The sequence below is a fragment of the Pelophylax lessonae genome (genome assembly GCF_965119305.1).
Source record: "Pelophylax lessonae genome assembly, chromosome: 10".
Taxonomy (NCBI): domain Eukaryota; kingdom Metazoa; phylum Chordata; class Amphibia; order Anura; family Ranidae; genus Pelophylax; species Pelophylax lessonae.
Genome location: NC_138777.1, coordinates 70414444 through 70440341, shown reverse-complemented (window position 1 = coordinate 70440341; position 25898 = coordinate 70414444). Strand labels below are relative to the sequence as shown.

At 42.6% G+C, this 25898-nt stretch overlaps 1 protein-coding gene across 1 annotated transcript in view; it reads right to left on the bottom strand.

Annotated features, from left to right (window-relative positions):
* LOC309565332 (SITS-binding protein-like) overlaps nt 1–25104 on the bottom strand; it is a gene marked incomplete at its 3' end in the record, with an annotated part of 109111 nt that extends 84007 nt beyond the window's left edge. The window contains exon 1 of the mRNA XM_082270246.1: nt 24471–25104. Within this exon, the coding sequence (XP_082126372.1) occupies nt 24471–24935 (465 nt within the window). The 5' untranslated portion in view covers nt 24936–25104. The remainder of the gene's footprint in view (nt 1–24470) is intronic.
* Nucleotides 25105–25898: the final 794 nt, after the last annotated feature.

The window sequence follows — 25898 nt, the reverse complement described above, 5'->3', positions numbered from 1 at the left end:
ACTGTTTAGGATGGATCTGATAGCAAACCCCTTAGATTCAATGATCTTTGATTGGGGAAAACAGAATATCTTCTGTCTTCATTTGAAGAGAAAATAAGAAAAATGTGGAGAGGCTCTCCACAGTGACCATCACCTTTAGACACTGGCAAAAAAAACTGAGGTACTTCCTATTTGGGAGGGGTTATATAGGGGGCATCCATTCTGATTGGTTGCCAGTGTCCTTCACCTAAAGGTGGATATATAACCCATACATTATGATTCATGGCTCTGTGTCCCGTGATGTATGAAAAGAAATAGCTTTTCTTACATCATGTATACTTTGAGGTCATTAATCCTTATTTTGTGCAAATTGGATTACTGAGATTTAACAGTTCCCACGACTTCTTAATACAGCTCAGAACAGACCCAATATAAAAAAGCATGAACATTCCTACAGAGATTTTGTCAAATTATTTTCATCATAGAATGGACTCCTACAGTGAATCTGTCAGTCTTTTTAAAGATGTATGTCCTGCCTAAGAGCAAACAACACATGTTATCTCCTTTGGTTTTGTTAGCAGGAAAAGCCTCTTTTTATGCACTTCCCTGAACCAGGTTTTACCAGTAAAACCCCACAGTTGAATTGTGCTTTTACCAGCCACCAACTGCTACCCCCATTAGCAACAGAGGCAGTGGAGAGGGGTGTACACATGTTACGGCCACGATGCTATGCTTGGCAGCCATTGCAGAAATTTAACAAGTCCCCTTCAAGTGAAAAGCACTGCTCTGCATGTGCTTTGCAACCATGTGCAAAGCACACAGTTGTGACGTGCTAGTGTGGAGTGAAGAAGGCGATATGCCTCCTCCTCACTGACTGTCAAATGCTCTCTGAACAGTGATCCAAATGCTGACTGCTTTTCAGAGATCTAAGCACATGTGCACTGGCCCTTTATTTTTTTAAAACATTTTTTAAATTTATTATTTTTATTCTTTTTAATTTTTTTTAGAATTGTATTATTTATTTACTTATTTATTTTTTACTTTTTTTTTTTTTACCTGCCTTGCTGGGGGAGGGCTTTGGTAAAATATCAGGGGTCTAAACAGACCCCTGAGACAAAGAAAGGGAATGAGGACAGAGATTCCTCAGTTCCTTTCTCTGCAGCCTCAGCTGCACAGACGACTGAATAGGAAGCGTTCAGAGACTTCCTGTTCATTCACAAACCGAAGCATAGTAAACAGTTTACTATGCTACAGTGATGACAAAAACAGCCTGAAAGAGAGCAGAGTGAGCAGAGAGATGAGTTCACTGGTACTCTGCTTCTCCTTCATTGTCCAATCTCAAAGCTATAAAATCTGAAGGAAAAGCATGGCCTTTTTATTTGTACATTTATACTTATCTTGGGGGATGCAGCATCGGTCCCAATGCTGCATTAGCCCCCTGCCAGCTGTAACAATGAGAACCGAGCGATTTAACACCGCCGATCACTCGGTTCTCACAGCTCCCTCAGCAGAGAGCTGCTGACTGTCAGTCACTTATCTCCGCTCTCACCCTTCCATGCTCATTGGAGCGCTGGGCTGTGGAGGGGATGGGAGTGTCTGGCTCAGGCTCTCAGCAGCTCGCTGGGAGGCTGAGCCAGTTACCTGTCGAGGCATGTGGACAGATCCCGACTTCATTGTCGCGATCTTGCCCGAGTCTGGACCGGCTCTGTGATGTCAGCTGACAGCGGGCTTCAGCACACTGTCTGCTGAAAATGGGGCAGAGGAGTGCAGAACAAACTACACTCCTGTGATCCACAGGAGAAGTACAGCCAAACAAGCTTTGGCTGTGCTTCTCTGTTAAAGGCAGCAGAGAAAAGTAAGGTCACCTAGCTTTACTGTTTGGTAAGGTTGTGTAAATCGCAAGATAATATGGACAGAAATACAAACCCTGTAACAGGCAAAGCAGCTCCCATTTTTAAATTCTATCTGTGTATTTAGCCATTTGCCTGGAGTTGGGTTTTATAGGAAAGGATATTTTTACAGACTGGCATAAAGTGGCCACCATAGTAGTACCTGTAACATAGGCAGCAAAAATCCACTTGTCCATTGCTTAAAACTGTTATTCCAAGTTGTCAGTGAAATTGTACCAGCTATATTTATAGCTGATCTTTGCACCCCCAATCTCCTACACCACACATTATATACTCTGCAGTAAAGATAATATACAAACTAACTTGGATTTTCCATCTCACATTACTGTTGCATCTCTAGTCAGCAAATACCATGGGCAGCATTTCTTATCCAGCACTGCAAGCACTATGTGTGATCAGGAGAAGGTGTGCAGATGATGTCTGGATACGCTGAGCTTTGGCGTATGAATAGAGAGGGTACTAACATGTAAACTCTAAGGTAATAGGTCTGCTATATTTGCTTTAGAATCTTCTGTTTTGGAACTATTAGGAAATTTCTCTATGAATGGTGCCATTTTTTGAAAATGAAGGGTGCTGCCGGGAGCATGGGATCAGCGCAGAACTAGCATACAAGTCACATTGGGGTTGATTTACTAAAAGCAAAAAGAATTTTTACTTTGCAAGGGAAGTTGCACTTCGCAAAGGAATTATACCCAGAGCTTAGTGAATGAGGTGAAGCTCTGCTGACGTCCATCACCCAGTCATGTGCAAGCAAAAATGCTATTTTTTAAATTTTCATTGCACATAATTGGGTAATTGGGTTCTTTACTATGTGAAATGTAAGCACTGGGGAAAATTCCCTTTCAAAGTGCAATTTCCCCTAACAAAGTGATGACTGGCTATACACAGCTCATATTGTACAAGGGGCATTCCTAGTCAAACCTGGACTTTTGAGTTTTTGAGCAAATTTCAGGAAGTGGAAACTGCATTTATTTTTGGACATACTCCCCTGCTACATGTATACACCTATCCCAGCGTTTAAAGAATAACTAAAGGCAAAACTTTTTTTTTGTTTTGGATGGAGTCGAGAGGGATTAGACTTGTATTAACAGTGGGAGGGGCCTAAAACTTGACTCTACTCACTGTGTATATGGTAACATATGCCACAGTCCTGTACCCAAAAAATCTGTTTTAAGCGCTTATGGACCAGAAGGTTTTACCCCCTTAATGACCAGGCCATTTTTTTTTGCGATACGGCACTGCGTTACTTTAACTGACAATTGCGCGGTCGTGCAACACTGTACCCAAATAAAATTGATGTCCTTTTTTTTCACAAATAGAGCTTTCTTTTGGTTGTATTCGATCACCTCTGCAGGATTTTTTTTTTTTTTTTTGCGCTATAAACAAAAAAAGAGCAACAATTCTGAAAAAAAAAAAAATATTTTTTACTTTCTGCTATAAAATACAGCCAATAAAAACAATTAAAGAACCCAATTTTTTCATCAATATAGGCCAATATGTATCCTGCCGCATATTTTTGGTAAATAAAAAAATCCCAATAAGTGTATGTTGATTGGTTTGCGCAAAAGTTATCGTGTCTACAAACTAGGGGAAAGATTTATGTAATTTTCATCTTTTAAATCTTTTCTTACTAATGATGGCGGAGATCAGTGATTTTTAGCGAGATTACGACATTGCGGGGGACAGATTGGACACCTCACTGACACTTTTGAGGGGACCAGTGACATTACTACAGTAATCAGAGCTAAAAATATGCACTTTTTTTTTACTGTATTAATGACACTGGCAGGAAAGGGGTTAACACCAGGGGCGTTTTAAGGGTTAAGTGTTCCCTAGGGGAGACCAAAGATGGTCTCTAATTATTTCTTACTGCACCTAGGTTCTTATTGACCCTTTTGCTAGGACACTGCTGCATTGGGCCAAACTTGGCTCCCTACATGGTGTTCTGGCTGCATTGAACATCTGAACAATCCCTCCTGTTAGCACTCCTTATGGGTCAGCATCATTTGCTCCGTCTGCATCTGGAGAAAAAATGGCTAATGATATTACATTATATAAGTCGCGCTGAGTGAAAGATGAACAAATCAATGTCCAATAAACAAAAACAAAAAATTATTAAATAAGTGAATCAAGTCCCAGTGCAAAAGTCCTAGTAAAGCAGATGAACTCCAAGTTGATGTGACTATTAAATCCACACTTTAGGAATCCAAAAACTGATAGGTGATGTGCTTACCGGACTGACAATAAAGGATTGCAGAAATAAATCATAAAAGAGTGAACTTGATTGAAGAAAACTCATATGATGAACTCACAAAGATAAGTCATAAATTCATGGAAAAAAGAAAGAAAACGCCATAGCATAATACCACAACGATAATGAAACCTTATACACCCTAAATTACACCGTGCAAAAGGTGTATAATCCGTCACCAATTGTGAGGCTGCTTACCAGAAAGAATAATTGTGCAGACATATACACTCTCCCAATGAGTGATCATAGAGAAGGATGAGAAATAAATTGGAAGAAACCACCACCAATATGACAGCCGCTTACCAGATGGAAGGAGGGTATAGGCAGATAAAGACAAATCCCAAATACTCCTGGACCACCAACACTAACACTCTGGGCCCCTTACCAAACTCAGATATTTTTTGCACAATGTATGGTATTGACCGATCCAATTCACCGATATTCACCACCAGTAAATGACTCACACAGCAAAGTCCGGGTAGAGATGATCCCAAAGGTTGAGTCAATATCCCAGTGGGTGTACAAAGCAATCCCAAATAAAAAGAAAAAGCGCCAATAGTGTAAAAACATACCACTAGTTTATTAGATAAAAGAGAGACACTTACAATCTGTTAAAAGCAAAGGAGCATGAGAAGCCGCCGGCCGGACGGCAAGGCACATCCGCTTGCCTGAAACACCTCCAGGGATGACGTCAGCACGCCGTGACCTAACGACGTTTCGTCCTAGAAGACGTTTTTGTACAATATTTTTAGGGTGTGGTCACACTTGAAGTTGCTGCTAATTAATTACTATTAACCTATAGCGCAGTTAACCCCCTTTTCTATATATTACATTATATATTAATTATGATTTGCATATATTTTATAGATACTTCTGTACCTACTACCCTCTACCCCCAATGAAGAGGAAAATTATCTGATCCCGCTTTGGGTACCTTTTAACTGTTTATACAGGAATCGGGTTCATTGTGCTTAACCGCTTCATTGAATCATTTTTCGCATGTATATATTTATCCTTTTTTATTTGTGATTTGTGAATAAACTTTACTTTGTTTTATACAAGTACTATTATCATTACCCTTCAAAGTCCCACCTTCTAGGGGGTGTTTCTCGCTATTGTTTGCAATATTTGGGATGCGGGCACCTCTTCCAAGTTTACGTGGTAACACTCTCCCCTTCTATAGACTTCTGTGGGCTGGGAACCACCACGGCCGTGATCCTCACTGCCGGACGTACAGCCATCTTTGAAACATTTGCACCATTCAAATGTCTTACTGTGGCTGAGTGCCTCATCACTGTCCTGTGCTTGAAGTCTTCTGTAGACATCTGTGGATTTCACACCTTCGTTTACAAAAAACGAAATCAGGACACATTGTTCCATGCACGCACTAACACTGTTGTCTGCCATCTTGATCAATGGTCTCTGGACTAGCCCGTGACATGTGCGCCACCTATCAGTAATAGAGGGTAATGTCACCAGCACACCAAGATCTCCAAAAATGAGTCCAAAGCTTAAGGCTGCATTCACATGTCAGCGTATTGATCGCGGGCAGAATCGCCGTGATTCCGTCCGCGAACCCGGAAATCATTGCAAATCGCGGGACGCATGTGCGTTGCCCGTGATTTGCAATAGCACCCCAAACGCTGTGCGATGTTGCCGCGATTTCCGCCTGCCGAATCGTGGTAACATCTCGCAAAAAAAAATCGCGGGACGCATTACGCCCAAAAAAGTACAAGAGCTTCTTTGGAGCGTAATGCGTCCCGCAATTTTTTTGCGTGATGTTACCGCGATTCAGCAGGCGGAAATCGCGGCAACATCGCACAGCGTTTGGGGTGCTATTGCAAATCACGAGCAACGCACAGGCGTCCCGCGATTTGCAATGATTTCCGGATCGCGGGCGGAATCGCGGCGATTCTGCCCGCGATCAATACGCTGACATGTGAATGCAGCCTTAATCAGTTATCACATCATTACAGCAGAAAGCAACATTTTGGAGCCACGTAGGACCCCTTCATCAGGCAAATGTCACATGCCTGATGAAGGGGTCCTACGTGGCTCAGACACGTTGCTTTCTGCTGTAATGATAGGATAGCTGAATAAAGCTTTGGACTAATTTTTGGAGATCTTGGTGTGCTGGTGACATTACTCTCTCTGAATACACACAGTTCCAGCCGGTGGTCACTTCAGCACTCACTTACAAATACGGCCATCTCTACAGAAATGTGTGCACTGGGAATAGTGCGTTGGAATGCCCTGTAAGTAATAGGACATACAGTGTATAGAGAGAGGGAAATATTGTAAATAAAGAGAGGAAGATATAGTATATAGAGAAAGAGAGATACAGTATATAGAGAGATAAATATATAGTATATAGAGAGAGGGAAATACAGTATATAGAGAGAGGGACATACAGTATACAGAGAGAGGGAAATATAGTATATATAGAGAGAGAGAGGGATACAGTATATAGAGAAAAGGGAGATATAGTATATAGAGATATGCATTGAATTTTTTTTTTTCTCTATCTTATCTTCTTAACATTTGGTAGTCATATCCCAAAAAATTCCAAGAAGTATAATTTTTTTTATCTCATGGGCGAAATGTGAGAAATAATGTACCGTATATATCATACAACCATTCCAAGAACATATAGCACATACACTGCATATATCATTTGAGGAAAATATGCTTATAAAATAATTTACCATTTGCCAAAAAAAATAACAAATATCTCCCCGTACTCTATTTAAAAATCTGGTCACCTTATAAAATACGAAAGGGTGAGGAGACACTTCCTGCTTAGCTGATGAGTGCAGAGCATTTTGTGCAGTTAGGCTCCATTCACACTAGTACGACTTGTCAGGCGACTTGTGTGCCCTCAAGTCGCTAATCATAACAAATGCAATGTAAATGAATGAGAGCCGTCTTAATATGCACTACCGAAGTCGATCCGACTTCAGAAAAGGGTCCTGTACTACTTCAAGGCGACTTGTATCTGACTTGTGCCAATAGACTTCAATGGGAGTCGCCTCCAAGTCGGATCCTTATCTTTTGTCAAGCGACTGTGATCTGACTTTCCAGGAAGAAGAAGGAACATTAGCCAGGCATTCCCCACATTGCAGCCATGCCTACAGTTCCTATATACCATTATCTCTGCCTGGTCTGTGTGAGTGGCACTGGTGGACACAGATAAGTGGCACTGGTGGACACTGATACGTGGCACTGATACATGGCACTGATACGTGGCACTGGTGGACACTGATACGTGGCACTGGTGGACACTGATACCTGGCACCGATATGTGGCACTGGTGGACACTGATACGTGGCACTGGTGGACACTGATTCGTGGCACTGATACGTGGCACTGGTGGACACTGATTCATGGCACTGATATGTGGCACTGGTGGACACTTATTTGTGGCACTGATACGTGGCACTGATATGTGGCACTGGTGGACACTGATTCATGGCACTGATACGTGGCACTGGTGTACACTGATTCGTGGCACTGATACGTGGCACTGATATGTGGCACTGGTGGACACTGATTCGTGGCACTGCTATGTGGCACTGATACGTGGCACTGATATGTGGCACTGGTGGACTCTGATTCGTGGCACTGATACGTGGCACTGGTGGACACTGATACGTGGCACTGGTGGGCAGTGGCACTGGTGGACACATACGTGGCACTGGTGGATACTGATACGTTGCACCGGTGGGCAATGAGGAAATGAGTAAAAAAAAAAAACAGAAAAGGGGAATTAGGTCACAACACATCATATTCTGATTGGCCAAATACAAAGTCGTCTATCATATAAGTCGCTTTAAATAATTCACAAGTCGCGGTAAAGTCGCGATAAAAAGTCGCTCCGTCATGTGGCGACTTATGGTCGCGGTAGTGTGAACCGAGTCTTAATGTGTGGATTTGTTTTTGTTATTAATATGTGAATAGGCTTTGAAAAAAATAAAAATAGAATGGCTGAAATTTTGTTAGATAGGCTCACCTTATTTAGGCATGTATACACAGAACAATCCTATGTTGCTCCAGACTGGTTCACTACTACCTCACACACTCTCCTTCAATACATGTGTCAGCCCAGCTTGCAAAATCAACATGAGAACAAGGTAGGATAATCCAGATGGCTTTATTCTGTTTTAGTATAACATATCCAAATGACAGCACAGAAACAGCAGTGGGAGACTGAAGGTTGACGCGTTTCACGCTGTCTCAGCGCTTAATCATAAAAGCACCCATCTGGATTATCCTTCCTTGTTCTCATTTAGGCATTACTTGTGAAAAACTTCATCTTGCTATAACCTACCACAGGGTTCAATTAATCAACTTCTATTCTTCCTAGAAAGGAGTAGAAATGTTAGTTTAGTGTGTGCACCAATAAGGACTAAGGACCAGGATCCCCATCCCCACACAACCTTAGAAGATTTCCCCACTATTTCTGTTCCAGAGAAAACTCAAAATGTTGGATTTTCCCTGCTTTTTATCTTACTGACAATGGTCCCCATGACAAATAAAGGGGCAAACTTCCCTACTGGGAACTCAAACTGCAATAAAACCTGACAGGGGATTTAATTATTCCCTACTCTATCCAAAATGTTTTGGCTTTGGATGCACCTTAAAACAAGGCTAGCTGCCATAACTCCGGTGTTCTTTTTTTACTATGGCTGATTCTCTTTCAGACAGAAGTGGTCCCTTGGGCGGATTTGCCAAGGGGTCACTTTCAGAAGCACCCCTCCCGCTGCTTCCCGGGCATTCTCGAGCTTGCTTGACCCATCAGTGAAGCCTGGGAGTGATCCAATGCTGGCAGTAGCTGGGTATGGAAAAGAGTGATGCCAAGATGGCCCACACTTGTCTCTTTGCCCATGGAGGACTGGAGTGACATCTGACGCCACTTTCAGTTCCCAAGTCATAGTAAATAATTGTCTTTTTTTTTTAAAAGCAAAAGTAAAAAAAAAAATGTTTTTTTTATCTTTTGCTGTTAATCGCTTCCGGACCGCCCGCCGCAGATATACTGCGCAAGGCTGGCCCTCCTGCGCGAACCGACGTAGGGCTACGTCAGTCTCGCTCCTGCAGCTAGGGGGCGAGCGCGCCTACCTCTACTCGGCAGCGGGGACTCCTATGCACGGGGCAGGCGGCTCCGATTGCTGCCTGGCACCCGCAATCGTTCCCTGCTAAGAGAGAAGAACGGTCAGCTGTTGTAAACACAGCTGACCGTTCTTCTCTCTGGAATGATCACAGAGTGCCTGTGATCCTTCTATATAGGATCACAGGTCTATATGGTCATTCCATAAGCCCTGCCCCCCATACAGTAAGAATCACTCCCCTAGGCTCACATTTAACCCCTTGATTCTCCACAGTGTCAACCTTTTACCTGCCAGTGCCATTATTACAGTAACAGTGCATATTTTTAGCACTGATTACTGTAATAATGTCACTGCCCCCCCCCCCCAAAAGTATCAAAAATGTCAGTTAGGGGTCCGATCTGTCCGCCCCAAAAATCGCAGATCGCCGCCATTACTAGTAAAAAAAAAAAAAACAATAAAAATGACATAAATCTTTCCCGTAGTTAGTAGACGCAATAGTTTTTGCGCTTTTTTTAACCAAAAATATGTAGCAGAAAACAAATTGGCCTAAAATGTTAAAAAAATTTGATTTTTTTTGGGAATGTTATATAGCAGAAAGTGAAAAATATTGTTTTTTTTTTTCAGAATTGTCGCTCTTTTTTTGTTTATAACCAGGGCCGTCTTTAAGGCAGGGCAAAAGGGGCAGCTGCCCCGGGCCCAGTCATTGTTGTGGGGCCTAAAGCAGCTGCCCCTTGAGCCTGCACTGCCTGAGAATAGTTGATAAGTGGATTTGGGAGGGCCCAAGAAAATGTTTGCCCAGGGTCCAATCAATATTAAAGACGGCCCTGTTTATAGGGCAAAACATAAAAGTTGCACAGGTGATCAAACACAACCAAACGAAAGCTCTATTTGTGGGGAAAAAAAGGACATCAGTTTTATTTGGGTACAGCGTCGCACGACCACGCAATTGTCCGTTAAAGTAACGCAGTGCCGAATCGCAAAAAATGGCCTGCTCATTAAGGGGGAAAATCTTCCGCTCCAGAACTGGTTAAAGGTAAATAAGAGATCTAGGGTCTTTTTTTCTATTACAAGGGATGTTTACAAAATTGCATTTGAAAGACAGCTGTGCAAATACTGTGTGACATAAAATATTGCAACAATATTTTTCTCTAGGGTTTCTGCTAAAAAAAATAAATATATATATATATATAATATAATGTTTGGGGTTCTAAGTCATTTTCTTGCAAAAAACACTGATTTAAACTTTTAAACAAAAAGTTCCAGAAAAGGCTTGGTCAGCAAGTCACACATATAAAAGCATTCCGGCACTAGCCTTTAACTTCCCAGCATAGCTCTACCATGGGCGATTTACTGGCAGAATCTCCATTAGGGCCGCTCTGCTTTTATCTATGTTATGGTGCAGAAGACTGAGGGAGAGGATCCTGGGGTACAGGGGCTCAGCATGTTCTGCAGTGTAAGGATGGGTTGTGGGGGGACAGAAAGTGAGAATGCCCATTAAGATCAATAACTAGGCTAGATGAAATAATTATAGAGCCTCACAAATCCCTGTTCCATTTTATGTGTTTTAGAGAGCCCCCTGACTTGATGGCCCCGTATGATCCCTATTATTACTATAGGGCTCGATTTACTAAATTATATGGATGTAGGCAGGTGCATCAGTCATGTGCGGACCATCAATTAGTCGCCCATGATCCACACAGAGAAGCATGCACAGGCTGAAGCGTGCCTATGCCGAGTTTGCTAACCATTGTGGTTTGCCATAGAATGCATGCTGCTGTATCAGAATGTACAACAGCAGAAAGTTGTGGCTTGCCTAAAACACAAATGCATTGAATTATTTATTCTTTTGGGGTCATTATAAGCGCTGCTATAATTTTTAAATGTGAATGAAGTTTATACATAAAATACCTGACTAAGGCTCTACCGCTATTATTAACCGTAAAATCTTCCAAAGATCATATTTATAGGACCTTGGAGACAACTCAACATTGTATCCTTATATATTGCATAGCTTAGGCCCCGTTCACATAGGGGCGACGCTACTTCGCACCGCGACCTCCGAGGTCGCGGTGCGAGCAGCGCGCCGCGACCTCGGAGCGGCCGCCACAGACTTAATAACATTGAAGTCTATGGCGGTCGCCTCCTGGTCGCCCCAAAGAAGCTCCGGACCCTTTTTCTAAGTCGGAGCGACTTGTGTCGCTCCAATTAGAACGGGTCCGCAGCTTCCCTATGGGAGGCGACGTGAGGCGACCAGGTCGCCTCACAGGTCGCTTTAGTGTGAACGGGGGCTAATTCATATCACAAAAGATAAATACAAAATAACTACCACCAACACTTTATAAAAATAACTAGCCAGTTATATATAATGCTCGATTCACATATATGCAGTGATGGAAAAGCAGCAAACCCTGTGCGTTTCCTGTACCGCATGAAGACCACACTGTGTTCATGCAAACCGCAGGAGGTGTCAATGTTAAGGTAACAACATCGCAAAACGGTTGACGTGAACAACCATGCAATCTTATTCCAGTGCGGGAAAAAAAGGTCCTGCACCTTTTATGTGCGGATTTGTGCGATTTGAGCCATACGTATGAATGGCTCAAGTTGCACCGCATGGACATCGCATGTGATTTGAAAAGGAAAGCAGTGCGATTCCTATAGGAATCACATGCAGTGTCCTGCACCGCATATATGTGAACCCATCCTCAAAACAAAAAAACCAAGCAGCTGCAGAAAAAGCACCTCAATGTATCCTCAAAAGCAATCTTCTTAAAGGGACATGATTCGTGTCTTTGTAATAGATCCAGAATATGAACTATATGTAGAACCCTCCTAGGTAGGTGCGAGTGAGAGAGTATAGTTTTTGGCTCTGTCTGCTTATCAGAGGAGGTCTGCTCATGGTGCTCAGTGTGTGATTCATCTGGTCTAGGGAGTGTTCCACACTGGTCCAATAGGGAGGTATATTGGACAGTGGAGGAAATCTGACCAATGGGTACACAGGCTTTGATACAGCCCCTGTGATTGGCACAGACTGATTGTCTCAGTGCATTGTAGGATGTGGTATAAAAACCAGGGGCACATGTGCTGTGGGGTCTTTGGCTGGTGAGCAGAGTCCCGGAGGGCGGGTAAAGGTTGCCTCCTCCTTTGTAGCAGGGGCATGTGGTCACAGGCAATTGGCCTGGGGACCAGAAGGAAGGAGCTGAACCCAGACGTCCATGAGAGCTCACTGGAGGGGTAGAGACACTGGAGACCCTCAAAAAACAGTATCGTGAGTACAGGGAATCATGTCTATGGGCCTGACCTGAGGGGGGCCACCCCAGTGTAGGATAGTCAGAGGACGGGTGTCAGCAAGTGGAGTGAAAGGGGGTACTAGGTGTGTATCCCAAAGATAATTCATCCTAACAAGTCATCTACATAGAGGCTTGACCCTGGATTCATCTAAGTGGCAAGGTGAATCAGCAGCCTGGCTGCATCTTCAGACAGGAATCCTCATCTACTGTGAATAGTTCAAGTTAAAGTATCCCACTCTTCCCTTCTCCCATCGCTAATTTAAATAAAACCACAAAAACAACTACATCCCCTAGACTGTTCATTGACTGAGCCAAAGAGTAAAGAGTTAAATTGTGCTTGCTGCAGTTGCTATCGGTAACCCAGGGGGATCCAAAGGTGAATAATTCAGCAATCCTCAAGGGGGCAGTGGTGCTACACATATAGTCCCAGATAGAATTAGACTTGAGGTAGATCTTGTGCATTATCCAGAAATAATATATAAAATCCCAAATTAAAGTAAAACCTCCAATAAGACACAGCGTGCCGCAGAAACACACACAGTACAACTTCGAGGAAAGAACTTATATTGAAATAATGCGAAGACAGTTCGCAATAAACCCAGTAGAAAGACAACCTATCCAGGAACACTCACAGATCCAAGGTTTCAGGTGAACTGACAGGGCCTGTTAGGAGGGGCAGAGTATGGCCTGGCCTTCTCCTGTCCAAGCGGGAAGACATGCAGAGAAGTTGCAAACCCTAAGTTTTCCCTGCTGCTAGTTCTGTTCCTAACAGACAGCGTACCTGTCCCTGCTCTAACCACTCGCAAAATACGTGCCAAGCCTGGGAGCCAGGGCTTTAAATAGGCTCTGCCAGATCCAAGATGGTGGCCAGAGTCAAGTGGGGCAGCAGCATCCAACTGAATAGCTTCCCTAGTGACCCAGGAAATAGGAACCATATTCCTATAGACTTCCTCTCTAAATGCAGTGGCGCTGTGGAAGAGTGCCACCTGCAGTAGACAAAGTAGACTGCACCTACCTACAAGTATGTAGGTTTAATTTTTTCATAGGCCCATATTTCTACTTTAAAGTCTACAGCGGTGTCATATCTCTGCCCTCAGACTGTTGAATTACCATTGAAAAAGCAGCAAACTGATGAGGTCAAATCACGCTGCTTTCTCTTCCTATCAGCATGTTTCTTCTTAACACATTTGCATGCAGCACACTTGATTAAAGTGGTAAAAGCATACTGTTTTTGAACTTTAATGCATTCAGGTAAAAACTCTTCTGTATGCCGCTTCCTTCCCAGCCCCCCCCCCATACTTACCTGAGCCCCATCTTGGTCCAGTGATGTGCATAAGACCATCGGCTCTCCTGTGTCCGTCTTTCCTCATTGACTCACACAGCAATGACCCATGTGTTAATGGACAATGTTCATTCACAGGAGAATGTCTCAGGAGCAAACCTGTTCAAGTGATCCCAAAGCAAGGCTTGCTATTGAGGACACTCGGCAGGGGGGAGGAGCCAGGAGTACCTGCAGGGGACCCAAAAATAAGAGGACCGGGGCTTCTCTGTTCAAAACTATTTCACAGAGCAGGTAAGTATGATATGTTTGTTATTAAAAAAAAAAAAAAACATTTAAAATCACTCTACCTTTCAGTTCAGTTCCTTCCTTTTCCAGTCTGCTCAGTGCCGGGACAAGGTCATCCAGCGCCCAGGGCAAAGAAGCCAAACTGCGCCCCCCTCCTTCATTAAAGAGGAAGTAAACCCTCCTCTGCAACTTTTACCTATAGGTAAGCCTATGATAAGGCTTACCTATAGGTACTGTAAATATCTCCTAAACATGCACCGTTTAGGAGATATTTACCTTACATGCAGCCAGTGACCTCACTGGCGCATGCGCTCTGAAGGAACGGCCGCTGGTGCTGTTCCTTCAGAGCCCCGTGCCGTGACCGTCGGCTCCCGCGCGGATGAGCGGGAGTGACGTAATCCCGTGTCCGGCCAATCAGATGGCCGGATGCCGCGATATCGGAAGATGGGCGACTCAACATGTCGACCGTCATACAGGTAAGCAGGCGGCACGGCGGGGGCTCGTTCTAAGGTAAGTATTTCATAATGAGCTAGTATGCAATGCATACTAGCTCATTATGTGTTTCTCTTTCAGGTTGGAAAAAAAAAAAATATTTTTTTTAATGAGTTTACAACCTCTTTAAAGAGGTTGTAAACTCGTATAAATTTTTTTTTTTTTTTTTACACCCTGCAAAAGAAAGACATAATGAGCTAGTATGCATCGCATATTAGCTCATTATGCAATACTTACCTCAGAACGAGCCCCCGCCGTGCCGCTCACTCACCTCTATGACGGGCGACATGTCTAGTCGCCCGTCTTCCGGGATCGCGGCATCCGGCCATCTGATTGGCCGGAGCCGCGGTGACGTCACTCCCGCGCACGCGCGCGGGAGCCGACAGTCACGGCACGGGGCTCTGAAGGAACGGCACGATCGGCCGTTCCTTCAGAGCGCATGCGCCAGTGACGTCACTGGCGACATGTAAGGTAAATATCTCCTAAACGGTACATGTTTAGGAGATATTTACAGTACCTATAGGTAAGCCTTATCATAGGCTTGCCTATAGGTACAAGTTGTAGAGGAGGGTTTACTTCCTCTTTAAGTGTGAACCTAGGGGATGTTCGCCTCAGCAGTCATCCACTTATCGAAATGCCTTGTATCAGAATCAGTTCACTGGCACCCCCATCCATACAGTAAACTGCTGGGCCCAGGGCAGCCATCCTTCCTGCCCACCCTTTGTCCGGGCCCTGGCTCTGCTGTACAAGTGGCCGATATCAGGACAAATTCAGAAACTTACGTTAGGTGCTTTTAAAGATATATTTATTGATCTATTAATGAATATCTAGTTGCAACTAACATCTGTGCTTTATATTTGCCTGGATTTCATCTATAATCTGTAAAGAACCTGAAGCATTCTCCACTGTACCTTAAAGTGGAGTTCCACCCTAATTTTATACTTACCTCCATCTTCTCGCTCCGGGTCACCTGAAAAACAAATGGCTAATCGCATTTTTTTTTTTTTTACTTACCTCGTAGCGAAGAAAATATACTTACCTTACTTCCTTCTTCCTCCTTCCTCTTCCGCGGCCCGTCGTCACTTCCTGGCTCTGCAATGATTCCTGGGAGCTGAACGTCATAGCTCCCAGGAATCATTGCGCCTGCACCGGCCCCGACGTCAGTTCCGGGGCGCGCGCGTCATCCCCTTCTAAACAGCTTCTGGGAATGCCCAGAAGCTGTGGAGGGATGACGCGCGTGCACCGGAAGTGACGGCGGGGCCGGCGCAGGGCATCGTGGGACCGAAGAAGGCGGAAGAGGACTCCGAAGAGGATCGCGCTGGCTTCAAGCTGCCCACATCTGAGATGGCAGCGCTGGACAAGACTTTTTCAAGGTAAGTATTTGTCCTAACAGGTAAGTGCAACCCGGGACAGATCAGAGGCTAGCTATTGTGGAATGCACTAGCCCTGACTGTCCCGGGGGTATTTTAAAAAAAAAATTCCAGGGTGGAACTCCGCTTTCATTTGTAAAAAGCCTATTGTTGTGTGCATACACCTATCTTTGTGTGCGTGTGCAGAAATGCAGACAACAGCTGGCGTATGATATTCCATACACTGGTCCTAGGAATGGAGATTCCCCCTGTACAAACAATACCACTTTCTGCTCTGATAGGACAACATACAGGTTTTTAGAAGTGCCGCTATTCTGACATATGCAAATTTCAGTAAACTGGTTAGGGTCCATGTACACGGGACGCTGGAAATGGTCGTTTAGGAGCAGTTGGGCGTTTTTTTAAGAAGCCCCTGAACCCACCTACATTTTATCTTATCTGTCCATGTACACAGGGTCGTTTACAGTCATTTGCAGGCAGTTGCGTTCAGGGACTTTTTTTAGAACGCAATTATTTGCGTTCGAACGTGTGTTTCCCGGCGTTTCAAACGCACAAATGCGTCCGAACGCGTCTGAACGCGTCCGAACGCGTCCGAACGCGTCTGAACGCGTCTGAACGCGATGACCCGCGTTTAGCGTTCGTGTTTTTCCATTTTAAAGGGGAATAATTTTTTTGACCTCTAGGAACGCTTCTAAACGCAAACGCCCGCAAACGCCGCTAAACGCCCGCTAAACGCGGGTACAAACGCGACCGAACGGACGTTTCAAACGTCCTAAAAATTTCAGCATTCAAAGGGACTTTTAACAACGTCCCGTGTACATGGAGCCTTACAGTTTTACAAAAATAAAAATTAGAAAAATGTATCATAATGCAATGCACAAAAGCAGGATTATTAGATGTTCAATGCACAAAGCAAATAGGACTGCACTATGCACTGAACATAAGTGTAGGATCAGCTAGATTGGCTCGGGGATTGGGTTTGCTGGGCAGGAGTACATCCTAATATTCGTGCAAACCTTCGATGTAAGCATACCCGAATGTTTTAATCCTGCTCTTGTTCGTTTACTTTAGTAAATGAGGCTCACAGATGTATGCACAAAGGTTATTTGCTTTGGAAACTGTAAAACAGAGACTACCGGTGTCAAGTGTTCAAATGGGTGAAAAGCGTAAAACCCAAGAACTGCAAAGCAGGTCAGACTAATGCAATCCATGTGACTCATGTGTTAGCAAATTGCAACCAGTAATAGGCTTATCGTCTAAAACCATACAAACCAGATCTGTGTGATATCAGCTATGATGAACGCAGTCCAAGATGGGCTAAAGGAAGCAAATGTCTGGCATGCCGCCATGGCTCATAGAACATTTGTGCTATTTACTGACTGTTATTAAATAAGCCTATAATTGTATGATAGTTTAAAACAGCACAACTACTATTCATCTACAATTTCCGTACTAGTACTATAATTTGCTGTACTTTTGATGATGTATCTAGCTTATGATGATGTATCTAGCTTATGTATATTTAATCTATTTGTAGATTTTGTAATAAAATACATTAAAGTCACAAAAAAAAAAGTTGTTCAGTAGTTCAGCAGTTCCATTTTTCATCCAGACACTGCTGTACTGAGCTCGTCCATTCTACTGCCTTGTCACTAAACTGGTGATCCTGGAAACAACCTGCTGGGGATACTGGAACACCATCCTTGCACACAAGAGCTGGTTTTGGCCAGCTCAGTAGATTGTTTTAAAAAAAGTCTGAATTATTTCCTAGATACACTTAAAACTGGATACTAATATTTATTGGTAAGGTTGATCCAGGAAATATCTGGTTGCTGGATCAAATTGGCTCATGCTTTATTGTTTTTTTTTTTGCCTTCCTCTGGATCAACTGTGGGTCTAGGATTGTGTAAATATAAGATTGTATGTGTGTGTGTGTGTGTATATATGTGTATGTATGTATATACAGTATTTCACAAAAGTAAGTACACTCCTCACATTTTTGTAAATATTTTATTATATCTTTTCATGTGACAACATTGAAGAAATTACACTTTGTTACAATGTAAAGTAGTGAGTGTACAGCTTGTATAACAGTGTAAATTTGCTGTCCCCTCAAAATAACTCAACACACAGCCATTAATGTCTAAACCGCTGGCAACAAAAGTGAGTACACCCCTAAAGGTCCTTTCACACAAACGAACCGATGAGTTCCGCTTGTCAGTTTTTCAGGCGGATCTGATCGGATGCTCCATGCATCCCTATGGGGCAGCGGATGTCAGCGAAGACATCTTCCCTGACACCCGCTGCTATCCGATTCTGATCCTGTCTGTGAAAACCGGACGGATGGAAACCCTATTTTCCATTCGTCCAGCGGATCGGATCGGATGAGAACCAACAGGCGGTTCTCATCCGATTCCGCCATAGAAGACAACGGGGATCTGACAGCTCCATCTCCGCACACAGAGCGGAGACGGAGCTGTCATCCGCCTGCTCAGCGGGGATCGGCGGATTGATCCCCCGCTAAGCAGAACGGCTCCATTGGCGGATTGCGGGCCGTGTGAAAGGACCCTAAGTGAAAATGTCCAAATTGGGCCCAATTAGCCATTTTTCCTCCCTGGTGTCATGTGACTCATTAGTGTTACAAGGTCTCAGGTGTAAATGGGGAGCAGGTGCGTTACATTTGGTGTTATCACCCTCACTCATACTGGTGACTGGCACCTCATGGCAAAGAACTCTCTGAAGATCTGAAAAAATAATTTTTACCCTACATAAAGATGGCCTAGGCTATAAGAAGATTGCCAAGACCCTGAAACTGAGCTGCAGCACGGTGGCCAAGACCATACAGCAGTTTAACAGGACAGATTGCACTTCAAACAGGCCTCGCCATGGTCAACCAAAGAATTTGAGTGCACGTGCCCAGCGTCATATTCAGAGGTTATCTTTGGGAAATAGACGTATGAGTGCTGCCAACATTGCTCCAGAGGTTGAAGGGGTGGGGGCTCAGCCTGTCAGTGCTCAGAACATTCGCCGCACATTGCATCAAAATGGTCTGCATGGCTGTCATCCCAAAAGGAAGCCTCTTCTAAAGATGATTGCCATGAAAGCCCACAAACAGTTTGCTGAAGACAAGCAGACTAAGGACATGGATTACTGGAACCATGTCCTGTGGTCTGATGAGACAAATATAAACGTATTTGGTTCAGATGGTGTCAAGCGTGTGTGGCGGCAACCAGGTGAGGAGTACAAAAAAAAGTGTGTCTTACCTACAGTCAAGCATGGGGGTTGAAGTGTCATTGTCTGGGGCTGTATGAGTGCTACCGGCACTGGGGAGCTACAGTTCATTGGGGGAACCATGAATGCCAACATGTACTGTGACATACTATAGCAGAACATGATCCCCTCCCTTCAGAGACTAGGCTGCAAGGCAGTATTCCAACATGATAACGACCCCAAATACACCTCTTAGACGACCACTGCCTTGCTAAAGAAGCTGAGGGTAAAGGTGATAGACTGGCCAAGCATGTCTCCAGACCTAAACCTTATTGCGCATCTGTGGAGTATCCTTAAACAGATGGTGGAGGAGCGCAAGGTCTCTAACATCCACCAGCCCTGTGATGTCGTCATGGAGGCGTGAAAGAGGACTCCAGTGGCAACCTGTGAAGCTCTGATGAACTCCATGTCCAAGAGGGTTAAGGCAGTGCTGGAAAATAATGATGGCCACAAAAAATATTGACACTTTTGACCCAATTTGGACTTTTTTTACTTAGGGGTGTGCTCACTTTTGTTGCCAGCGGTTTAGACATCAATGGCTGTGTGTTGAGTTATTTTGAGGGGACCGCAAAATTACACTGTTATACAAGCTGTACCCTCACTACTTTACATTGTATCAAAGTGTCATTTCTTCAATGTTGACACATGAAAAGATATAATAAAATGTGAGGGGTGTACTCATTTTTGTGAGATACTGCATATATTTGTATGTGTATATGTGTATATATATATTTTTTTTTTTTTTCTCTATTGGTTGAACTAGATGGACTTGTGTCTTTTTTTAGACAGACTAACTATTATAAAAAAAAAAAAAAGAAATGCTGGGACTAAGTTTATCACAGACACCTATTGTATTCAAACTAGCCTTGAATGTATGAATGTGATTGGTAATGATAGGAGCAGAGAGAGGTTCCAATTAGTCACAGTGGACTCCAAAGCAAGCGGTGTCTGCTGTGCAATATCTTTAGAGTAGAAAAGGCAGAAAAAAATGGAATCGTGTATTGACTGTGTGTTCAGTAATTGAGTAGAGGCCATTCACTCGACAAAATAAATGTTTTGCATAGGTCAGTAAATACTCCTTCACCTGCAAAAAAATGGAATGTAGCTAGCATATCTATTGAAGTGAATACAGCGTTTTTTTGCTCACTAAGCTAGGTGAACATGTGTTTTACTATGAAAACAGTCTATATTACTAGTAAATCAAACCTAATAAATAAAGTTAAAAAGCACTTTAAAACTTTTTGATGGAATACTAACAGGCTTATTCAGTTAGACATCTACAAAACGGGGTGTTTAAAGTATATTAAAAACAGCCAATCAAACTTAGTTTTCTGATGTCAGATCAACTCTGACTAGCTGTACTGGTTTACTGCATTTATTTGTACATTTGTCCTACCGAATAAGCCCTGAAAGTGTAAATTCACATTTTCACATAATGAAAAGGAGAACTACCATCCTACACCCTTCCCCCAGGTCCCCGTTGCACTTACCTCCATAGGTGAATAGCTGTCAGTACCTATGCAGCTGGTGCAGTGGTCCGGGGATTTTAAAGTCCTGCTTTTTGTCCCCTTCCTTTCTTAGGACTTCCGGATGGATTAGAGCAATTCTGATTGGTCATGTGCTGGAATGTGTCCCCTATTACAAATTGGAATCACTCTGATCCATTACAGAAGCCCTAAGGAAAGATCGAAAATTAAAAAAGTGGTCTTGGTGCGACCAGTGATACACCTTTATCCCCTTAGATACATTCATAGCTTTGGCTTAGTTGATTTGTAAGTATGGGGTCCCCTTATCAGGGTCCCTTAATATTTGTTAGACGATATTTACCATTGCGGTGTGTATTCTTAAACTGATATTTTATCTTATAGACACATTGTATACGCATCCACTCCTGAAGAAGTGATCAGTAGCTTGCGAAACGCATTGAGTTTTAAAGATGCCTGTGTATTATCCCGTATCCAACTGTGCAAAATGTTTCAAACATCAATGTATCATGTATTTATCAAATCTGTTTGCCATTTATGTCCATACATTTTCTGTATGATGATTGTTTTTTTTTTCTTTTAATAAATTTAGAAACCATGTTTACCTCATATACAGCTATTGGCTTTATGTGTTCACCTAATTTAAAGTCCCAGGGGGAAATCTTGCTTTGTTGTAAGGAAAGAACAAAGGAATGAAGATCGTGGCTTTCAAATCCTTGGACTGCTTCACCGTCTGCATAGGTAGTGACAGCTAATCACCCATGGAGCTGAGCAGGTGGTAGGAAGGGTGTGGGGCAGGGTTTCTCAACCAGAGTTCCATGGAACCCAAGGGTTGCTCCAGTTATTCCTGGGGGTTCTTTGAGCAATGGGCAATTTCTGTCTTTCAGATAAGTTCCCACTGACAATATTGATATGTTTAGCTATTTGTAAGGGGGTAGTTCTTCCCAATAGTGTAAGGGTCCTTTCACACGGAGCGGACCGTATTTTGATCCGCTCCGGCATTTTTTTTCTTTTTTACACTCGTGTCATCCGGTCCGTATGTCCGCATATCATCCCATCCGTTTGCGGATGATATACGGACATAATGTATGTCTATGGGATTGTGGATGTCAGTGGATGACACCGCTGACATCCGATTTTGCGTCCTTTCCGTTTTTTAAATGGAAGAAAAATAGGGTTCTGTTTCGTTCCAAAAAACGGAATAGAAACTGAAAGGACGCAAATCGGATGTCAGCAGATGGTCATCCGCTGACATCCGCAATCCCATTGACATGCATTATGTCCGTATATCATCTGCAAACAGATGGGATGATATACGGACATACGGACCGCCCGTGTGAAAGGACAATAAGTGTAGGGAGCATTCTTCCCAGTGACATCACACTAATGGGTTTTGAGTTATAGATTTTTAGCAGGGATACCCCGATACTGGAAAGCTATTTTAAGGGTTTCTCTGTGTTGAAAAAGGTTTAGAAAGGTTGGTGTAGGGTTTTAGTTCACTTTTTAGTGAAAAAGCGAACTTACACTTTAAATATATGGATACTGCATGCTGCAGTAAAAGGAGATAATTAGTCATTTTCTTTAATAATCTAGCAATTTTGTATTCTCAAAAAACACCTGACAATTTGTGAGCAGTTCAGTTAGATTTCCTCTCTTGAAAAGTTCCCTTTTTTTCTATGTAGTTGTATAAATGAACAACAGACTAACCACAGGCATTCATATCACTGAAAACATTTATTATTCAAACACTAACCATGCAATACACAAGGCTTTGTCATTTACCATGACAATCTACGGGAACCTAGCTGCATATAGCTCAGATCTATGAATAAATATGAATTATTACCTCTTTGTAAACTATGTCTAAATCTCAGATAGATTCTACAGCAGTTTTCTGTTCAATATACTGTATATCCAATACAATAAATGTTTGCAGCTTACAGGATATTTAAAACTCAAACTTTTTATTTTTACATTTTGGACATAATGGAGAAGTTTAAAAACACCTTTCAAGTTTTTATTGCTTTCTGTGTCCCCACCTGGGAGATCGTCCACTCTGTTTGGTCTGGTGACCATTGTCACAGGAACTAAAAGTGTGAGGGAAAATCCATAATTTGGTGTTGTTACTGAAACAGTAATAGTGGGAAAATCTTCCAATGTGCTGTCTGCTTCTCCGCTGGGGAGATCCATCCTATCTGTTTGTCCTGAAGATCGTGGCCAACAGGACAGAAAGCAATACAAAGTCAAAAATTTTACAATTGTGACCAAAACGTGTAAGAAAAAATTTCCAATTGGAACACCTGTTTTGGTGACAGCTGTCTAATGCAGGCCATACATGGGTCAAATGCTGAACTAATTTTCTTTCAAAAATCAGAAATTTCGTACACTTTTTAATCTGAAGGCGCCACCATTGATTTAAAAATTTGACCAACCAAGCCTTTAATTTCACCTCATGTTGCTACAGAAAATAAATTTTGTGGTCGGGAATCTTCTTTTCTTTCCAGGTCACAGCTCATACACAATTTTTCAATTATATTTCTTGCACAATTCTCCCATTTTTGATTAGAAATAAGTTCATTTTTCAAACAATTTCCAACATGCCTGATCACTCAAATTTGATGGCTGCATGAAAATCGTCTGTTGCTTAGGCTCACTAATGGTGCGAAATTCGAACAAAAATTCTTAATTACGATTTTCAAAAGAAAATTAGTTCGAAATTTGACCCATGTATGGCCAGCTTAAAGCGGAGTTCCGGCCACAAAATCGACATAATCGATTTTGGGCCATCCGCTTGCTTTTTGTCACCTGAAAAAGAAATGGATAGTTACGATTTTTTTTTTCGTTTACTTACCTTGTTATTGAAGAAAAATATACTCACCTTTCTTCTACTTCCTCCCTCTGCGACCGCGGCCCGCGCCGTCACTTCCTCTTTGCATTGATTCCTGGGAGCTGAAAGTCATCGCTCCCAGGAATCAATGCGCGTGCACCGGCCCTGCTCGTCAGTTCCGGTGCAGGCGTGTCATTCCCTGCTAAACAGCTTCTGGGCATGCCTAGAAGCTGTGGAGGGATGACGCACCTGCGCCGGAAGTGACGAGCGGGGCCGGTGCAGGCGCATTCTGGGAGAAGAGGACACAGGAAAGGATGCAGAAGAGGACGCGCTGGCTTCAGCTGTCCACATCCGAGATGGCAGCGCTGGAGAAGACATTTTCAAGGTAAGTATTTCTTCTAAAAGGTAAGTGCGACCCGGGACAGTACAGAGGCTATCCATTGTGGAATGTACTAGCCCTGACTGTCCCGGGGGTATTTTTATTGAAGAAAAAATTTTGTGGCCGGAACTCCGCTTTAAGCAAAACATTATATAAGTAGAAATACATCTCAACGGGACACATACAGCAAAAAAAATGAATAAAAAGGAAAAAATTAACCCTTCCCTCCTCTTTCCAAAAATAATTAAAACACATTTTTGGATATATATACACTTTAGGCAAAGATTCTTATAAGGAGGCAATTCTTGGATCAAAAAAGTTGCTCTTGGATAAGAGGGTTGAGACCTTCTGCACTACATGATTATTATAGCATTATTGAGATCTTGCAGCATATTAAAATGTCTAATTTAGTATATGCAATAACATAAAAAAACCAATAGAGAATCTTATTTAAAATGTTTGCACATCAAGGCAATTGCACACAACATTGCTGAAGCCTAGGTTTCAAATATCAAACACAGATAAATAAGAACACTATGAACATACCTTAAGCTTCACATCACAGTGTATTGGGGTCCAGGTAATATTATAACACTCAGTACCAGCTGAGTAATTGTGTTCTAGACTAATCTTCAGGTCTGTGATGGAATCCCAGGTATAACAAAATTCTGTCTTATTGAGCCAACACAAATTCTTAACAAAATTTTGTTCCATATCAGGAAAGTTGCCTACGTCTATCTCCACATAAGTTTTGTCTTCATTTAAAGTCTGCAGTATCAAAGTGTGGGCATTTCTCTCCCAAATGAGTCCACTGACCCGTCCTTTCAAGATCCAGTTTTTGTTAGGTTGGTCCATCACCTGCCAGTAGATAATTCCAATTGTCATAATGAAGAAGATTGCGACCCCGACACAGGCAATGGCTCCTTTCCAGGTCTCATTCATTTCCTTCAGTCCGGAATCCCAGTTGACCTCAGGAATATTGCTTGGGCTCCTTGGACGAGAATGAGGCATTGCCAAAAAATTTCAGTCAAATATAATATTGCTCTAGCAAAATAAATCTGTTTTTTCTTCATTAAAAAAAAAAAAACTCAGACATTAAGTTGGGTAAAGCATTTTCAGATGTGAACTTTTAAAAGCCATCTTCAACCTAGCACATGTTGCGAGAAGTATGGGGAAGTTATTCTTGTCTAGTTGTACTCTGTATGCTCAGCGGAAGAAGAGAGCCTTGAAATAGCTACAACTGGCACTAGAAGGAATCAGCTAAAGGGCCGTCCCACTGCCAGATTTGTCCCAGGTGCTTGAGAAGTGACGTATGCAGCATGTGGACTGTACCTAATCAATTGTACTTCTCCAGCAAACCAACTCTCTGTACATTCCAATAAAGATTAGCAATCTGTTTCTATAGAAAGTAGCAAATGTTAAGTGTCTGTCATTTTTCACAGCCAAAAAACATCATATTGTAACTCTAAAAGACTTGTAATGTGCTGGTTTTTATTTTATTAGTCCCATTTAAAAAAAAAACAATACTGAAAATTGCTGATCAAAAGGTTTTAATGTTGTTGATGACCCCAGAAAAAGTTATGATTATTATTATTATTCAGGATTTAAATAGCACCAACAGTTTGCACAGCACTTTCATTATAAATGCAGACAGTACAGTTACAAAACAGTACAAGAGGGTTAAGAATGCCCAGCTCATGAGAGCTTCCGATCTAATCAGTATGCAGGATAAACGTTCTGATTTCATCTGATTTTATACAGTGTCTCAGAAAGTATTGGGGGCAGAGAGAGAGCAAGGGAATTAGCATTTTCAGAAGGATTTTAGAATTGGCCACCTGGCTATTTCATTCAGCGGGATATATTTTTTTTTTATGTTAGAATCACACTTACCTAGGTGGATACAGCATTAGGGTTGAGCGAACACGGACTGTATTATTCGTATTCGTACCGAATAATTGGGTTTTTGTTACCCGA